Raw genomic sequence first — 13,303 nt, 5'->3', positions numbered from 1 at the left:
ATTTGCATTTCAGTTAATTTCTACAATTTCAACAATTTTATACCTCATAAGCAAAGACACACACAGGAAGAAAACAATATGACAGCCTTGAAAACTGAACTAGCATATGTTGTACATTTGATGCAAACTCCCGCTCTCAGCTGCACTGTAAGTGCAGTCAGGATTGTGATTGTGATTGTGAATGGAATTAGACCATCTTACAATGCATATTAATTTTTATGTATAGCTGAGTATCAGCAATAAATCGGACAGGAATTTAGAGTCACACATGAATATGATACAGTACAATGGATGAAAATGTTAATTGAACATTTCAGTAGAAATAAACAATAAGATTATTGACAATATTAATCTGCAATATAAATCAGGTGTGAAGTGCACTGATAGGACAGTTTATAACAGGATCAAAGAAGCAGGACTGAAGTCCCATGCCTGTTTATCACAAGCATTCAAAGCATAGTCAACTGCCAGTAGTGGCTCTTATCTGATTACTTTAAACTAGAGGATGATAGGATGTCCCCATGTAAACTGTCTTTGTCTGTTGTCAGTTTTGGATATTAAGGCAGAAGATGGTGAAGATAAAATTACGCTCACATGTGTAAATGGGGAGAGCTGGGAAAAACCTGAGGGCACTACCCATGAAAATGGTGAGAAAATTGTGCTGAACTACAACGATGATGCCTCAGGAGAATATCATTGCAAGGCTAAAGGCGACAATAAACTGGCGATTTACGTTAAATTGCGAAGTAAGTACAGTGTATCTTAACAGCTTGTTGTTAAACTTGGTTGTCAAACAGCCTCCAATTTTGACTTACTGACAGCTGCTAACTTGCCTTATGGTCTGTCATAGACCTAGTTTTGGGTGGATGCTGGATAAGATACTGTATGTATAACCGAGACATAGCAATTTCCCTTTGGGATTAATAAAGTTCTTTGAATTGAATTGAATTGAAGATGCTTAAGCCAACATTCATACTTGGCATGTCTGGGGGGGGGGGGGGGGGGGTTATTAAAACTGGCCCTTAAAAAGTTAGAAAGTTAAGGCTAGAGTCCTGAAGCAAACTCGATGTCAGCCCGCTCGCTGCCGCCCATAACCATGCACGTCGCTTTCAATGTTTATGTTTGTTTCCAAGCTTGTGACAACTGCATTCAGCTGGAAGTGGGGACCATAATGGGTATCATCATCGGGGACATTCTGGCCACCATCCTCATCGGGGTAGCTGTCTACTCCGTGGCCTCGCAGCCCAAGGCGAGGGGCTACGGCAGCAGCTACAGCAAAGGTGCACGATTCTCTGCTTCACGGCCGGTCGCTGATGCCTGCGTGAAAACGTCGGGCCTGATGTGTGTTCGGGGCCCTTATTACGTGCTATGAGCTGTAAACACCTATATTATCGGTCTATTTGGTACAAGGCAGTTGTGTTATTGGCCTGGAGGCATGTGTGGCTCAGGAGGTTAGCATGTTGTTTCCATGATTAGAAGATCACCAGTTCAGGTCTCAGTGTTGTCACCATTGTGACTCCTCCATTGTTTCCTTGAGCAGACCCTTACCTCTTAATTGTCCAAAGGACTGGTTGACCCTGCTTTGAATAAACACATCTGTTGAAAAACATAAAATGTGAATGTTTTATGCTCATGGACAACTTGCTTTTCTAGTCCTGCCTATTGTTTTTGATATCTTTGATTAGTTCTGCTTTTTTGTTATATAAATGTACTAAGCGGTGTATAATTATGGTGACCAGATAATCCATGTCAGGGCGGAAATTTTGAGCTCCTTCAGGTTTTACAAACTACTTTAAAACTGAAAGGCTCCTGTGTTTGGCTAAATAGTTCAGTTCTTCTTGTGCTTTTACAGGTTTGTTTTCCTGATTGAAAGACTCATCCAGCTGTTTCACATTAGCATTAGTGACACATGCATTATAGGAGACTGATCAATCAGCACAGGGCAAGAACTCAGTGCTTAAGTGAAATCCAGGTCCTTTCAATTAAAATGGTCGTTTACAAACCCTGTCCTGGCTCAAAGTGTCCTTCCTGACATGGATCATCCTATGTTTAACTCTTTAGTGTCTGGTGGCACCATTGTTTGCAATCCGATAGGTATTAAATTTCTGTAAAATTTCTCTTCTCTTCCAGCATCGGACAGACAGAACCTAATCCAAAACCAGCAGAATGACACCTACACGGTAATGTTAACAGTTCATCATGAATATACTTATGTATATATGTATGGTTCATCATGAATATACTTATGTATATATGTATGGTTCATCATGAATATATGTATGTATATATGTATGGTTCATCATGAATATACTTATGTATATATGTATGGTTCATCATGAATATACTTATGTATATATGTATGCATTTTTAGCCTGATTTGCTGAGACCATCTTCCCTCTCTCGTATGTTACCTGCGCTTGGTGCTGCCACTTCCAGGCCCTGCAAGGCCCTTCGTCAGAATACAGCAAACTGGAGAGACGGGCAAATCGGAAATAGAGATCCGCTCCTTCTAAGTCAACGGCAACTTACTGTAACGTTTGGCTGAATTTTATGTCCCACAGTCAGGAGGAGGAAACATTCTTTTAATGAAAGCTGGATTCATAGGTGTAACATGTTTACAGTATACATCACCGTTTTTTAAACAAAACTGTTACATCTATACGGTTCATCCTCATAACAATGCATTGTGTGTGTATGTGTGTGTGTGTGTGGGGGGGAGAGAGGTTGGTTAGGGTGTTAGGGTTAGGCTGGAGAGGCTATGTCCGCAGCTCTGAAAATTTGTTGCATCTGACATTTTCTATTTTTGGATCCTATATACACATAGAGTGCAAAACCACAGACACACACACACACACACACACACACAGAGAAAGGTTTGTAATTATAGCTTTGTGGGGACTCTCCCGCACACATTACAACCTTAACCCCTACCCAGCCCTAACCTTAAATAACCAAACAAAACATGAGACTTTTGGCATTTTATCATTTTTAAATGCAGTCACAGATCTTTGTGGGGACCCAAAAGAAACAGGTTTTTATTACATTGTGGGGAACATTTGGTCCCCACAAGGTAATATAACCCTTATTTTCACACTCACGCACACACACACACACATATATATATACACAGATCTCACAGAAAGTCTTGGGGCACTTGATTAATTCAGTAATAATATGTTTTTAAAAAATTTAGTAGAAATATTTATTTCAGAAAAAATATTTAATATTTTTTTGGTTTTATAACAAAAACCGTGACTCTATTAATTTCTTTACCAATATATATATATATATTCCATTAGAAACAATGAGTAAAACATTTGAAGTAGTAATAAACTGAAACCCAAATTATGGTTCTAAAAGCTGTTCTGAGTAAACAAGTTCATTGCCAAGCAGTGTCACTGGGTACTTTTCAATTAGTAACACCTCTGCAATAACATAAAACAGCAAGCACTGATGTTTAGTATCCCTTTGGGAGCCAGTGACTACAATTACAATTAATAGCAAAATGGCTAGAACAGAACTGAATGAGTCAGTCAAAAAAACTGTGAAAACTAATAAGAAAATGTTTGAATGATATGTACAGATATCCCAGGAGTGTCTGTGAGCACTGTGCGCACACACACACATACACACACACACACACATATAGCCATGGGAAAAATAAAGAGACCACTATATTTTTAAACAAATCTGATTCTTAAATCCTGGTTTAATCCTGGTTCTGCTGGGTTATGCTGAGCAGCAGGTTGCTTCCAGGTTCAAAATTTACACAAGATTGAATTGAAGCAGGAGACACTGGGAATGACCAGAAACCAGCCAGCTAAACGGCGGAAGCGACTTCCTAATGCCAGAGACAGAGTTAACTTATCCGACAGTTTCTCATGAATCGTAGGATGACATCAAGTGACCTTCAAAGGGAATGGGAAACATTAAGTGCAGGTGTGAAGTGCACTGATAGGACAGTTTATAACAGGATCAAAGAAGCAGGACTGGAGTCCCATAAAGCAGGGAAGAATCCCTTCATTAATGAGAAACGGAGAAGAACCAGGCTGCAGTTTGCAAAAATATATATAAATATTATTCACAGACGCATATCCATGAATCGAGAAATGAGTGAAAGAAAAATTTGTGGTCTCTTAAATTTTTCCGTGGTTGTATGTATATATACATGTATATACACACACACACACACACATAATGTATATGTGCATACACACATACACATATATACGTATCTATTTCTATGTGTTGTATTGTTTTTTTTTTTTGGAAACATTTTAAATGAATGTAAAACATTTTCCAAAAAGCAAAAAGAAAAAAAATCAGTTACTGTCCATTGTTCCCAGAATCCCTTGCTCTGATTTTTGTTGTTCTGACATGGACCGATTTTTTTTTCTTTTATGACATAATGTATATTTTTTCTGCAAAGGCGAAACATTTAAAAGCATAGTATGAAACAGCAGAAAGATGATTTTGTTGAGACTGTTTTGATATTAGTTGATATAAGTTTAAATGTTGGTACTCTTATTATTATTATTATTATTATTATTATTATTATTATTATTATTATTATACAAGATTAAGTACGATTAAGAATGGTGAACCTGGTTTTGGTTACTACAAATTCTGTCCTTGTTTTCTTATGCATTACATTTAGATAAGGAAATCTCTGTTGCTCTTTGATCATTTAGCTATATAATTATTTTAATAAATAATATGCTAACAGTATATGCATATTGTAATTGAATTTATTACCTTATAGCAAGGATTTCTAACCTTTTTTAAAATGTGAGCTACTTCCACAACCAAAATAATCGTACGCAACCATAATAAAGTACTCAAGATCATGGGTGTCGCCGCCATTAAATTTCATAATTATTTGTTTGGACCCCCCACATTTAACATAAAATATTACTGCCCCGTCAGTGTGTCCTCCCCACATTCAAAATGCTACTGACGCCCCTGCTCAAGATGCTCCTTCGCTCTCTGCTGGAGACGAGTAGCTTGCCGCTGGTGCTGCCACTTCCAGGCCCTGCAAGGCCCTTCGTCAGAATACAGCAAACTGGAGAGACGGGCAAATCGGAAATAGAGATCCTCTACTTCTAAGTGTACCGCTTAGTACACCAGTGCATGGTGACGGATAATTCGGATCTTGCGAGGCAGAATACTACCGTGATGGACACATTTACAACGGGGCCCATTTTCCATGCAGAGATGCAAACCAGATATCGCTAGTTTCAGATTTTGGGCTAACCTTGGTCAGCTATGTTTGGCCTAGAGCCCCTGAAGTTTGCAAATGTCTAGATATTTTATTTATTTATTTTTTATCTAAACCTTTATTTTACCAGGCAAAGCATTAAGAACAAATCAATCAAATAAATCAGTATGGCCCACAATATCACCCTTCTCACATGAATTAATGTTCTTTCTTTATTTATTTCAGCAGAAAATGAAAGGCTGGGCCTTGTGCTTCTCACTACATGCATCCAAATAAAATAAATCTTGCTGACATGATTCCCGCTGTCGCCTCTGACGCAGTCTGCATGCATCTCCCCAGCCTGGTCTCCCATAGTCTAACGCAACATAATCCTAAATATTTTAACATAGGCATGTGTGATATATATAACTTGCCCAAGGCCAGGGGATACACACACACAATTTTTACATAACAAAGTTTCTAATATAATAATTATTATAATAAAATAATTGCCTTCAGGCGTTAAATCTTTTTTACAGAGGCTCGGTGTGTAGCAGTGTGGCCCCCTCACCGCCAAACACCAGGGTCTCTGTGTGTGTGAAGGTTACGTTAAAATGCGTGGGTGGGTTTCTTCCTGCGCTTTAAAGGCATTCTAAACCCACGCTATCAGATAGTGTGTGTGCGTGTGTGTGTGCATACATGCACGCACACATATAGTTGCGTTGGGCTAGCATCCCGTCCAGGTCTGGTGTTCTGTCACTATCCCTCTTCATCCCATGACTCTGTTTTATATTAATGATAAGCCAATTATAGTAAACAATGAATTGAAATTTCCACAACTTATTTGAGAAAAGCTGTATGTAGATGCAGACATGCGTGATCGGATTGGGCTGATGGGGTTGTGGGCTGGGAAATATTTGTTGCCCCCTCTACCCCCCGATTTTTAATCCCAGTCCAGCCACGGGCACAGTAGGTTCATTGGGGCTATTTTTCACAAGTATTTTGAAATTTAATATATTACCAAATGCATAGAAAGCATGGTGCCATTGAGCTCTTATTATGGACATAAATCGCAAATTTCTAATTTAAAAGAAAGACATAGACTTCAGACCCATGAAAGTGAAACTGAACTCAATGTTTTATTAATTTTCTTAAAAGATTCATTATAGATTAATTTTAGGGAAAAATAATATGTCTTACAGACACCTTATAGTTTATAAAACAAATCATAATAGTTAATATAAATTAATACTATAAACGAACAATAGACTGCAGACGAATCTATTGACATGGGGAATTCTTCATGGCGCTACATTGAAATGCTAACTGTTTATTACACACATTTTGCCCATCAAGGCAGGTAGCTAGTGAAGTATTTCAGTTAGACAGCTAAACCTGCCGAAGTTTTATTCTTAACCATCTCTGCAAGAGATGTGGCCCCCAGCCCAGTCACACCCCTTTAAACAGATACAACTGATAATGCGGAAGCACTCCGAACTGCTTATGGCTGCCGTTTCTTCCTGGAACTAACAAAATGTGGTTTCCCAGGCAAGCTTTGAGTAGACCCCCCCTCCCCTGAGACACACTTGAAACAGATGCACTGTGCCCCCACATTTTGCATGCTCAGAGACAGGCATTCCTGAAGGCATGCAGACATGCACATTTCCCATATGCATTAGTGCCTCCTTCCATGTCGACATGCCAGCAAACTTGCATCGTGTAACGCACAGGTCTCCGCCTGTATCACCGTTTACCTTTTTTAGTCCATAGACTGGCCATCTGGTATACCAGCCGTTTTTCTGGTGGACCGACAGGTTTGCAAGTCGGCAAAATTCAACCTAGGGGACCTCCTTAGTGCCGCAGGGAATCCCTCTCCGGCTCTGTAAAATGTACTGTGGGGGGGCCCCCAAAATCCAAGTTTTATTTCAAGACGAATCCTGGGCCCCCCTCCTGGGTTAACGCGTCCAAATCGAAATAATCCAGGCAAGAAGTCACCCCGACACCCCAACAAAACTTTTACTGTCTCTACCTGTCAGTTGACAAGTTTTATAGTTGCTGCCCCCTCCACTTAGCAAATTTAGGTGGACCTCACCTTTTGATGGCTCACTGCTTGCACCATATAGCACAGTTTTTCTTTTCAGTTTTTACCGTGGCTAGGTTGACCCGTACGGTAATGATAACGTGAATGAGGCCTTTTCTGGCCACGTCGCTGTTTTCTCTCATGTGGACAGATGATACGTTTATACTTACAAAACCCAAGACTGGATGCCAGTCTACTGCATGCACTGCAACCACAGTGTGGGTAACATAGACACTGATTAGCCCATCTGCACGTCTCTGGACTACGGGAGGAAAGAGGAGTAGCTAGTGGAAACATACAGGACTCGGGGAGACCATGCAGACGCACAGAGCAGGAGTGGGACTGGAAGTCCCTCCCTTGGTGGTATAAGCTGACAATGCTGCTCTCCGAGTCACAATTGCTATATGGCCTCGTCATGAGATGGTTTGCAGATATAATGAGCAAAGTAATTAAAGGTAAAGGATCCGACTCAGATTGTTGTTTATTAAATCGAAGCAGTTATAGAAGATCATGTTGTTGTGCTGTCTGAACAGACCTTGAAGAGGAAATTTGTTTTATAGGATGCTAATATCCTATTATAGGATGTTAATTGCTTAGTTAACTTTCCTCTGGGATCTCCTGCACAAAAACATGGAGTTAAGGCTAAGTCTAAACTGCCTATAGTGTGTGTGCGTGTATTAGAGGTGCACATGGATGGTATTATTTGTCTCTGTCTCTGTCTCTGTATCTGTTCAACCAACAAAACTGTCTCTGTTTCTGTCTCTGTATCTGTTCAACCAACAAAACTGTCTCTGTCTCTGTATCTGTATCTGTATCTGTCTCTGTATCTGTATCTGTCTCTGTCTCTGTCTCTGTCTCTGTTTCTGTCTCTGTCTCTGTCTCTGTATCTGTATCTGTATCTGTATCTGTATCTGTCTCTGTCTCTGTATTCAGATAGAAGTGCGGAAGTGGGTGTGGTTTATACCGGAAGCCCCATTAAAACTGTATTTTATTTATGGGTTCTCATTTTAATTAAGGGTTCTCATTTTAATTAAGGGTTCTCATTTTAATTCAGGGTTCTCAACCTCCAGGCTGCAGACCATTTTTCTACCGGGTGGCAGAATTCTGGGGGTTTTGCGCAGGGGGGTTAACTTCCAACATTTTTTATGACCCCTCATGTTCGCACATTCTCTTTGCATCTGAAAAAACTGGAATCTCTTGAAATCGCCAGTTGACCTGTGGGCAGCCCCCCCGCCCCCACGCGCGTTTCCCAGAGTGACAGCCAGGGAAGGTCAGCTTTCAGCCCGAAGCCTGCTGTCCACTAGCTTGCTGGGTCCATTTCAGAATATAACGATCAAATTGAAATATCTTTACAGTGCATTATCTGTGCATTTCCAAATAATGTATTTGTATCCGGATGCATCTCTAGCATGTCTGTGTCCTGCAAAGGACTGGAATCCCATCCAGGGTGTCCCTATATCGCCTGGGATAGGCTCCAGGCCACACAAACCAGGAAAAGCAGTTTGAAGAAGGCTGGAACCCAGGAATTAGACTTATATGAAAGCTTTAAGAAACTGTAAAATAAGTTGGTGAGTATATATCACCAAGTAAATGTAATAATTAACCTTAACTAGAAAGCCAAAATTTCCAGGTTTTGTACATCAGTATAAATAAAACTCTTTGTTCTTTGTAATTATGCAGCTACACTTTGAAAGTTCCTTTTAAAATAAATATCTAGTCCACAGAACCATAATGTGTAGAACAGACACAATGGAGGAGACATTTTTTCAGTTTTTAATAAGAATGTTATTCTTACAAGTTGATGGTAAGATGCGTGTGACCTTCACAAAAAATACTGTGACTTACTGCATGTTTCCACATAGTAAGATCATTCTGATTAACGGCACCAAGCCCTAGAGCGTATTTTCCTCTGATCATGCAATTTCAAGACTGCTAAGAAAAAAAGCTTAATTTTGAAAGGAAATTATGACAGCAGGATGTTTACATATAGCTCTATTTTTATGAATGGCACAGCACCCACAGTATTACACAAGCCTGTTGAATGCTGCAAGATGTAACATTATTTATTTTTAGTTCAAACTAAACAGATAATGCCATCCAATTTTCATACGAATAATTTCTTAATAGAATAGCAGTGTCAACTGCATTCAATATGGAAAAAAATGCAGAATATCTAAAAAGTTTAACAGCTTATTAGTAACAAATGAAACATTTAAAAATATAAAATAATGATTCTGGTAAAACGAAATTAAGATTTAAAATATACTGTAAAAGTTATGATTCATTGGGCACAAACTCAATGAGAGAATTTTCACAGTATTTTTTGTTATGTATATTAGGCATATTATGAATTGTTCTAAATGTTCAATTTTTTATTACCCAGTTAATGATTTTTTAAAATGCTGCAGCACAGTTGTTTTCTCTTTCATATTGATTAACGTAAAACTATTGCAAATATTCAATCAAAAATGTAATTTTTATACAAAGTTGAACACTTGATTTTATAATACTATACCTTTTGATAAGGGTACTACCATGGGCGTTTATAGGTGCGATCACTGGGGCTGTAACCCTGAGTTTTTTAAGCCGAGCCCCGAGTATTTTAGCCCAATCTACCTTAAATAATAATGGTCAAGCCCCAGGTAACCTTGACTTAGCTCCTGATCTTTTCGATAGCTAGAAACTCCCCGGAGTACTACTCTTTTTTGTAAAAAATAAAACTTATTTGTTTTACTTGATAATTGTTTATGATATACGTAACATTTTAATCTTAGCGACTTAGTCATGATGGCTTAATCTAATATTTCCACCATTTAAATTACTTCAGACTAATATTCTTCTGGGCCCAATGTCTCAACAATTTTCCTGGAAAAAACTGAGGTTATAAATTAATTTTTTTTTTTTACTTGAACAAATGAAAAAAGTAACTCATCTACTACAAGAAACTACTAAAATAACAAAGCATCAGCAATAAGAAAATCTTTCAAAAGTTGTGGGTATTGAGCTTAGTACCACTAATGTGGTCTTTGCCAGTCCTGCTGACCCAGATGGAGACCGAGTTGATGTCTGCTGGGCAAAGGCTCCAGATCAGGAGGAATGAAAGGACTGCAGTCTAGCCGGTCCGTTTTACACCAGCGACTGCGTATGCATCGTCTCTGGTTCTAGGGTTTAAAACCTGGAATAGAAGGAGACATTTATTCATACATTTTACAATCAAAGTTTCTTACGTGCTGAAGCCCAAACCTCCTCGAACTTCTGAAGTTTGTGATTCATGCCACTGGGGAACATAATGGTCCATAATGGAACAACTTAATGGTCCATTTATTTCAATTCATTTTATTTTGTTAATTTTATTGTTAGTTTGAGTGCTGCGGGTATTATTCAAATGGGATCATTTCAGATGGCTAGAACAAGTCATACTTAAATAGGATTTAACATTAACAAAAATGTGAACAATGCAAAACTTTAACAGCATTAAATTACAGTCAAATTCAATTTGGTTGCAAAAATATAGCACCAGTTACACTGCTGAAATTATTAATTCTGAAAATAAAAAAAATTAAATGTGACCAAATTTACACTGTTTTGTGGGAAAAAAACTGAAATGCTGAATTTTGGTTTTGCATTTTGAGCTAATTTTTTTGGACTTTACTGAGTATAATGTTTGAACAAAAAATGAAATAAAAAAAATCAAATATATTTTTCGAAATGTATATTCCGTTTTTCTATTGGTCTGCTTAGTAACGTTAAGGTTGCTATTGTCGACGATGAGAATTCATTTGACAGTATATCGCAATTACTTTATTTGTAACTGTATTAATTTATTAGATTGCATTTACAGTTTAATCCAATTTAATGAGATTTTTAGTTTGTAATGACCAATTCCTTTTATTAATTTTTTTTGCGTTAAGTTTCAGAAACACAAATTCATAGCTTATCATCGGCTTGAGGGTTTTATTGAAGTGTCTTTCTGTGAAAAACAGTACAATACTTCTGGATGTACACATTGACTAATAGGAATGTCTATCTGTCCATATAAGAAACACAAGGATAGACAGACGGGTGAGTGAACATACCTCATAGTCCCGGTTAGGCACAGCTGGCCCACGCTGTCCACCTCGGGGCCCAGAGCGGGCAACAGCTACATGACAGCGACACAAAGAGATCATCAGTCCTCTGTAATGTGTGTTGACCGATGAGTCCCCTTGGGCCCAACGGTGGCCTTACCTGATGCCGGCGATGACCCAGACTTTTTCTGGGCCCAGTAGTAGATGAGGATGACGACTCCACCAGTCACCAGCAGGTCCCCAATTATAAAACCGATCACCAGAGTTCCGTCCAGCTCATAGCAATCAGAACATACTAGAACATGGAGGGGGGGGGGTTAGGGTAAGGAGGGCAGAGATTGGGAAAAGCAGGAAGGGGGGGGGGCAGGTGGGAGGGGGAAGGAGTTCGAGTTTATGGGGAACAAAAGGTAAATAAGACATAATTTATAGCACAGACAAAAAAGGGGGAATTAGGCAGGAAAATCAGCAGGCTGGTAAGTTGTGTGTCATTGTTGTCTATTGTAATACTCTTGTTCTTCATCTCTGGTAGGCTATATATATATATATATACTCACCGTATCCTTTAATATAAAAATAATATCTTTCTTTAGTGTCAGATTTTATGCACGCATGGATTTTTTTCAAGTCTGCTGTATATTTTAGCGAATGAGCTGGCGAGACCCAATCTGGCTTATTTTCCCAAGAATAGTCATCTGGACATGTCAATGTCACGTTGTCTTTCCAGAAAAATACATCGCCATCTAAAAAAAAATTAGATGAGACAAAGAATGCAATTATTCCAATGCAACTGTCCAAACACTAAATGCCCAATGTAATCTTCATTTGTCAACTGTTTAAAACATATTTCATTCATTTAATACCTTAGTTTTAGAGAAGTTGACAAATACTGATACAATCTGATTGATCAATACTGTATGAATTATAGACACAGGAAAAATACCAGAACAGTAACAAAATAAATCATAACCCACCATCACCCTGTTATCAGCAAACCCACTGAACGCACACGCAGCAACAACAAAATATTCGTTAATCGTGTTAATGAATTTTTCTATTTGAGTCTGCTAAGTAGTTAATTATCAAAAATGAGTTTGTTTTCTGCCATAAAGACAACTATGAAGTAATGATGAGGAATATATCAGCAGAACATACGCTCTCCTGTTTCCGCCATGACTGTCAGCCAAAGGGTGAAGAAGAGAAACACGGTCTTCATTTTGCACGCTGAGAGTCTTCCTCAGTGTCGTTCCAGGTGATCCCAAATGTCACTGGGCTGATTCTGAGTTACGTTAGAACCGGAACACAGAAATGGAGAAAAAGAACTATTTTTGTGAGTATTATGGAGCTCCAGCCTCTGAAGTAACTTTTCCCCTTGCTCTCTCTCTCTCTCTCTCTCTCTTTCTCTCTCTCTCTTTCTTTTTTATCTCTCTCTCTGTCTTGGCAGGAAGCAGCAGCAGTTTAGGTTGTGCTCTGTAGGCCCAGCGCCTCTGTACACTGAGGGGGAATGTTAGACTCACTAACATGGTGTCATAACTTTTTATGTTTTATAAGCCAGAATCCTTCTTTTTAATAGAGAGAAGGATACATCCCTGGTAAAAAAAAATACAACTTACTGATTTTTTTATACAAATCCCCATCTGTTTAAGGTTGGTATGATCCAGGGTATGGATGGGGTGAGTGAGTCATGGGGCAGGAGATCCGATGTATTCTCACTCGCAGCCTGAGATTTAGGCCACCTGAACATCACCTGTTCACCAGCAAGGCTTTATTGCAGGAAATGCAGCTTCAGTTAGACATGAAAAACCATTCCATCCATGCCACTGAATCTAGTTCAAAGTGGGAGTAAATGTGGAGCTGATCCTAGTGAACACAGAGCACAAGGAACGTGAGATCCTACGGTGGAAGGGCAGTGCATCACCTGGTACACACACAGACACACAGACACACACACACACACACACA

At 38.9% G+C, this 13,303-nt stretch overlaps 2 protein-coding genes across 2 annotated transcripts; one reads left to right on the top strand and one right to left on the bottom strand.

Annotated features, from left to right (window-relative positions):
• Positions 1–22: 22 nt before the first annotated feature.
• LOC111854933 (T-cell surface glycoprotein CD3 delta chain-like) lies at positions 23–4,847 on the top strand. The gene is made up of 4 exons (XM_023833428.2): positions 23–746; positions 1,134–1,280; positions 2,131–2,180; positions 2,437–4,847. Exons 1-4 carry the CDS (start codon positions 506–508, stop codon positions 2,494–2,496), a joined length of 498 nt encoding a protein of 165 aa, XP_023689196.2. The 5' UTR covers positions 23–505; the 3' UTR covers positions 2,497–4,847.
• Positions 4,848–9,034: 4,187 nt separating this feature from the next.
• LOC111854926 (T-cell surface glycoprotein CD3 epsilon chain-like) lies at positions 9,035–12,857 on the bottom strand. The gene is made up of 5 exons (XM_072701522.1): positions 12,497–12,857; positions 11,899–12,084; positions 11,505–11,639; positions 11,354–11,418; positions 9,035–10,452 (listed from the first exon to the last, which is right to left on the bottom strand). The coding sequence occupies exons 1-5, from the start codon at positions 12,555–12,557 to the stop codon at positions 10,390–10,392; spliced, it is 510 nt and encodes a 169-aa protein (XP_072557623.1). The 5' UTR covers positions 12,558–12,857; the 3' UTR covers positions 9,035–10,389.
• Between the last annotated feature and the right edge of the window lie 446 nt (positions 12,858–13,303).

This window comes from Paramormyrops kingsleyae, chromosome 17, assembly GCF_048594095.1.
Source record: "Paramormyrops kingsleyae isolate MSU_618 chromosome 17, PKINGS_0.4, whole genome shotgun sequence".
In the NCBI taxonomy this organism is placed as follows: domain Eukaryota; kingdom Metazoa; phylum Chordata; class Actinopteri; order Osteoglossiformes; family Mormyridae; genus Paramormyrops; species Paramormyrops kingsleyae.
This window is presented reverse-complemented; position numbering and strand designations above follow the sequence as displayed.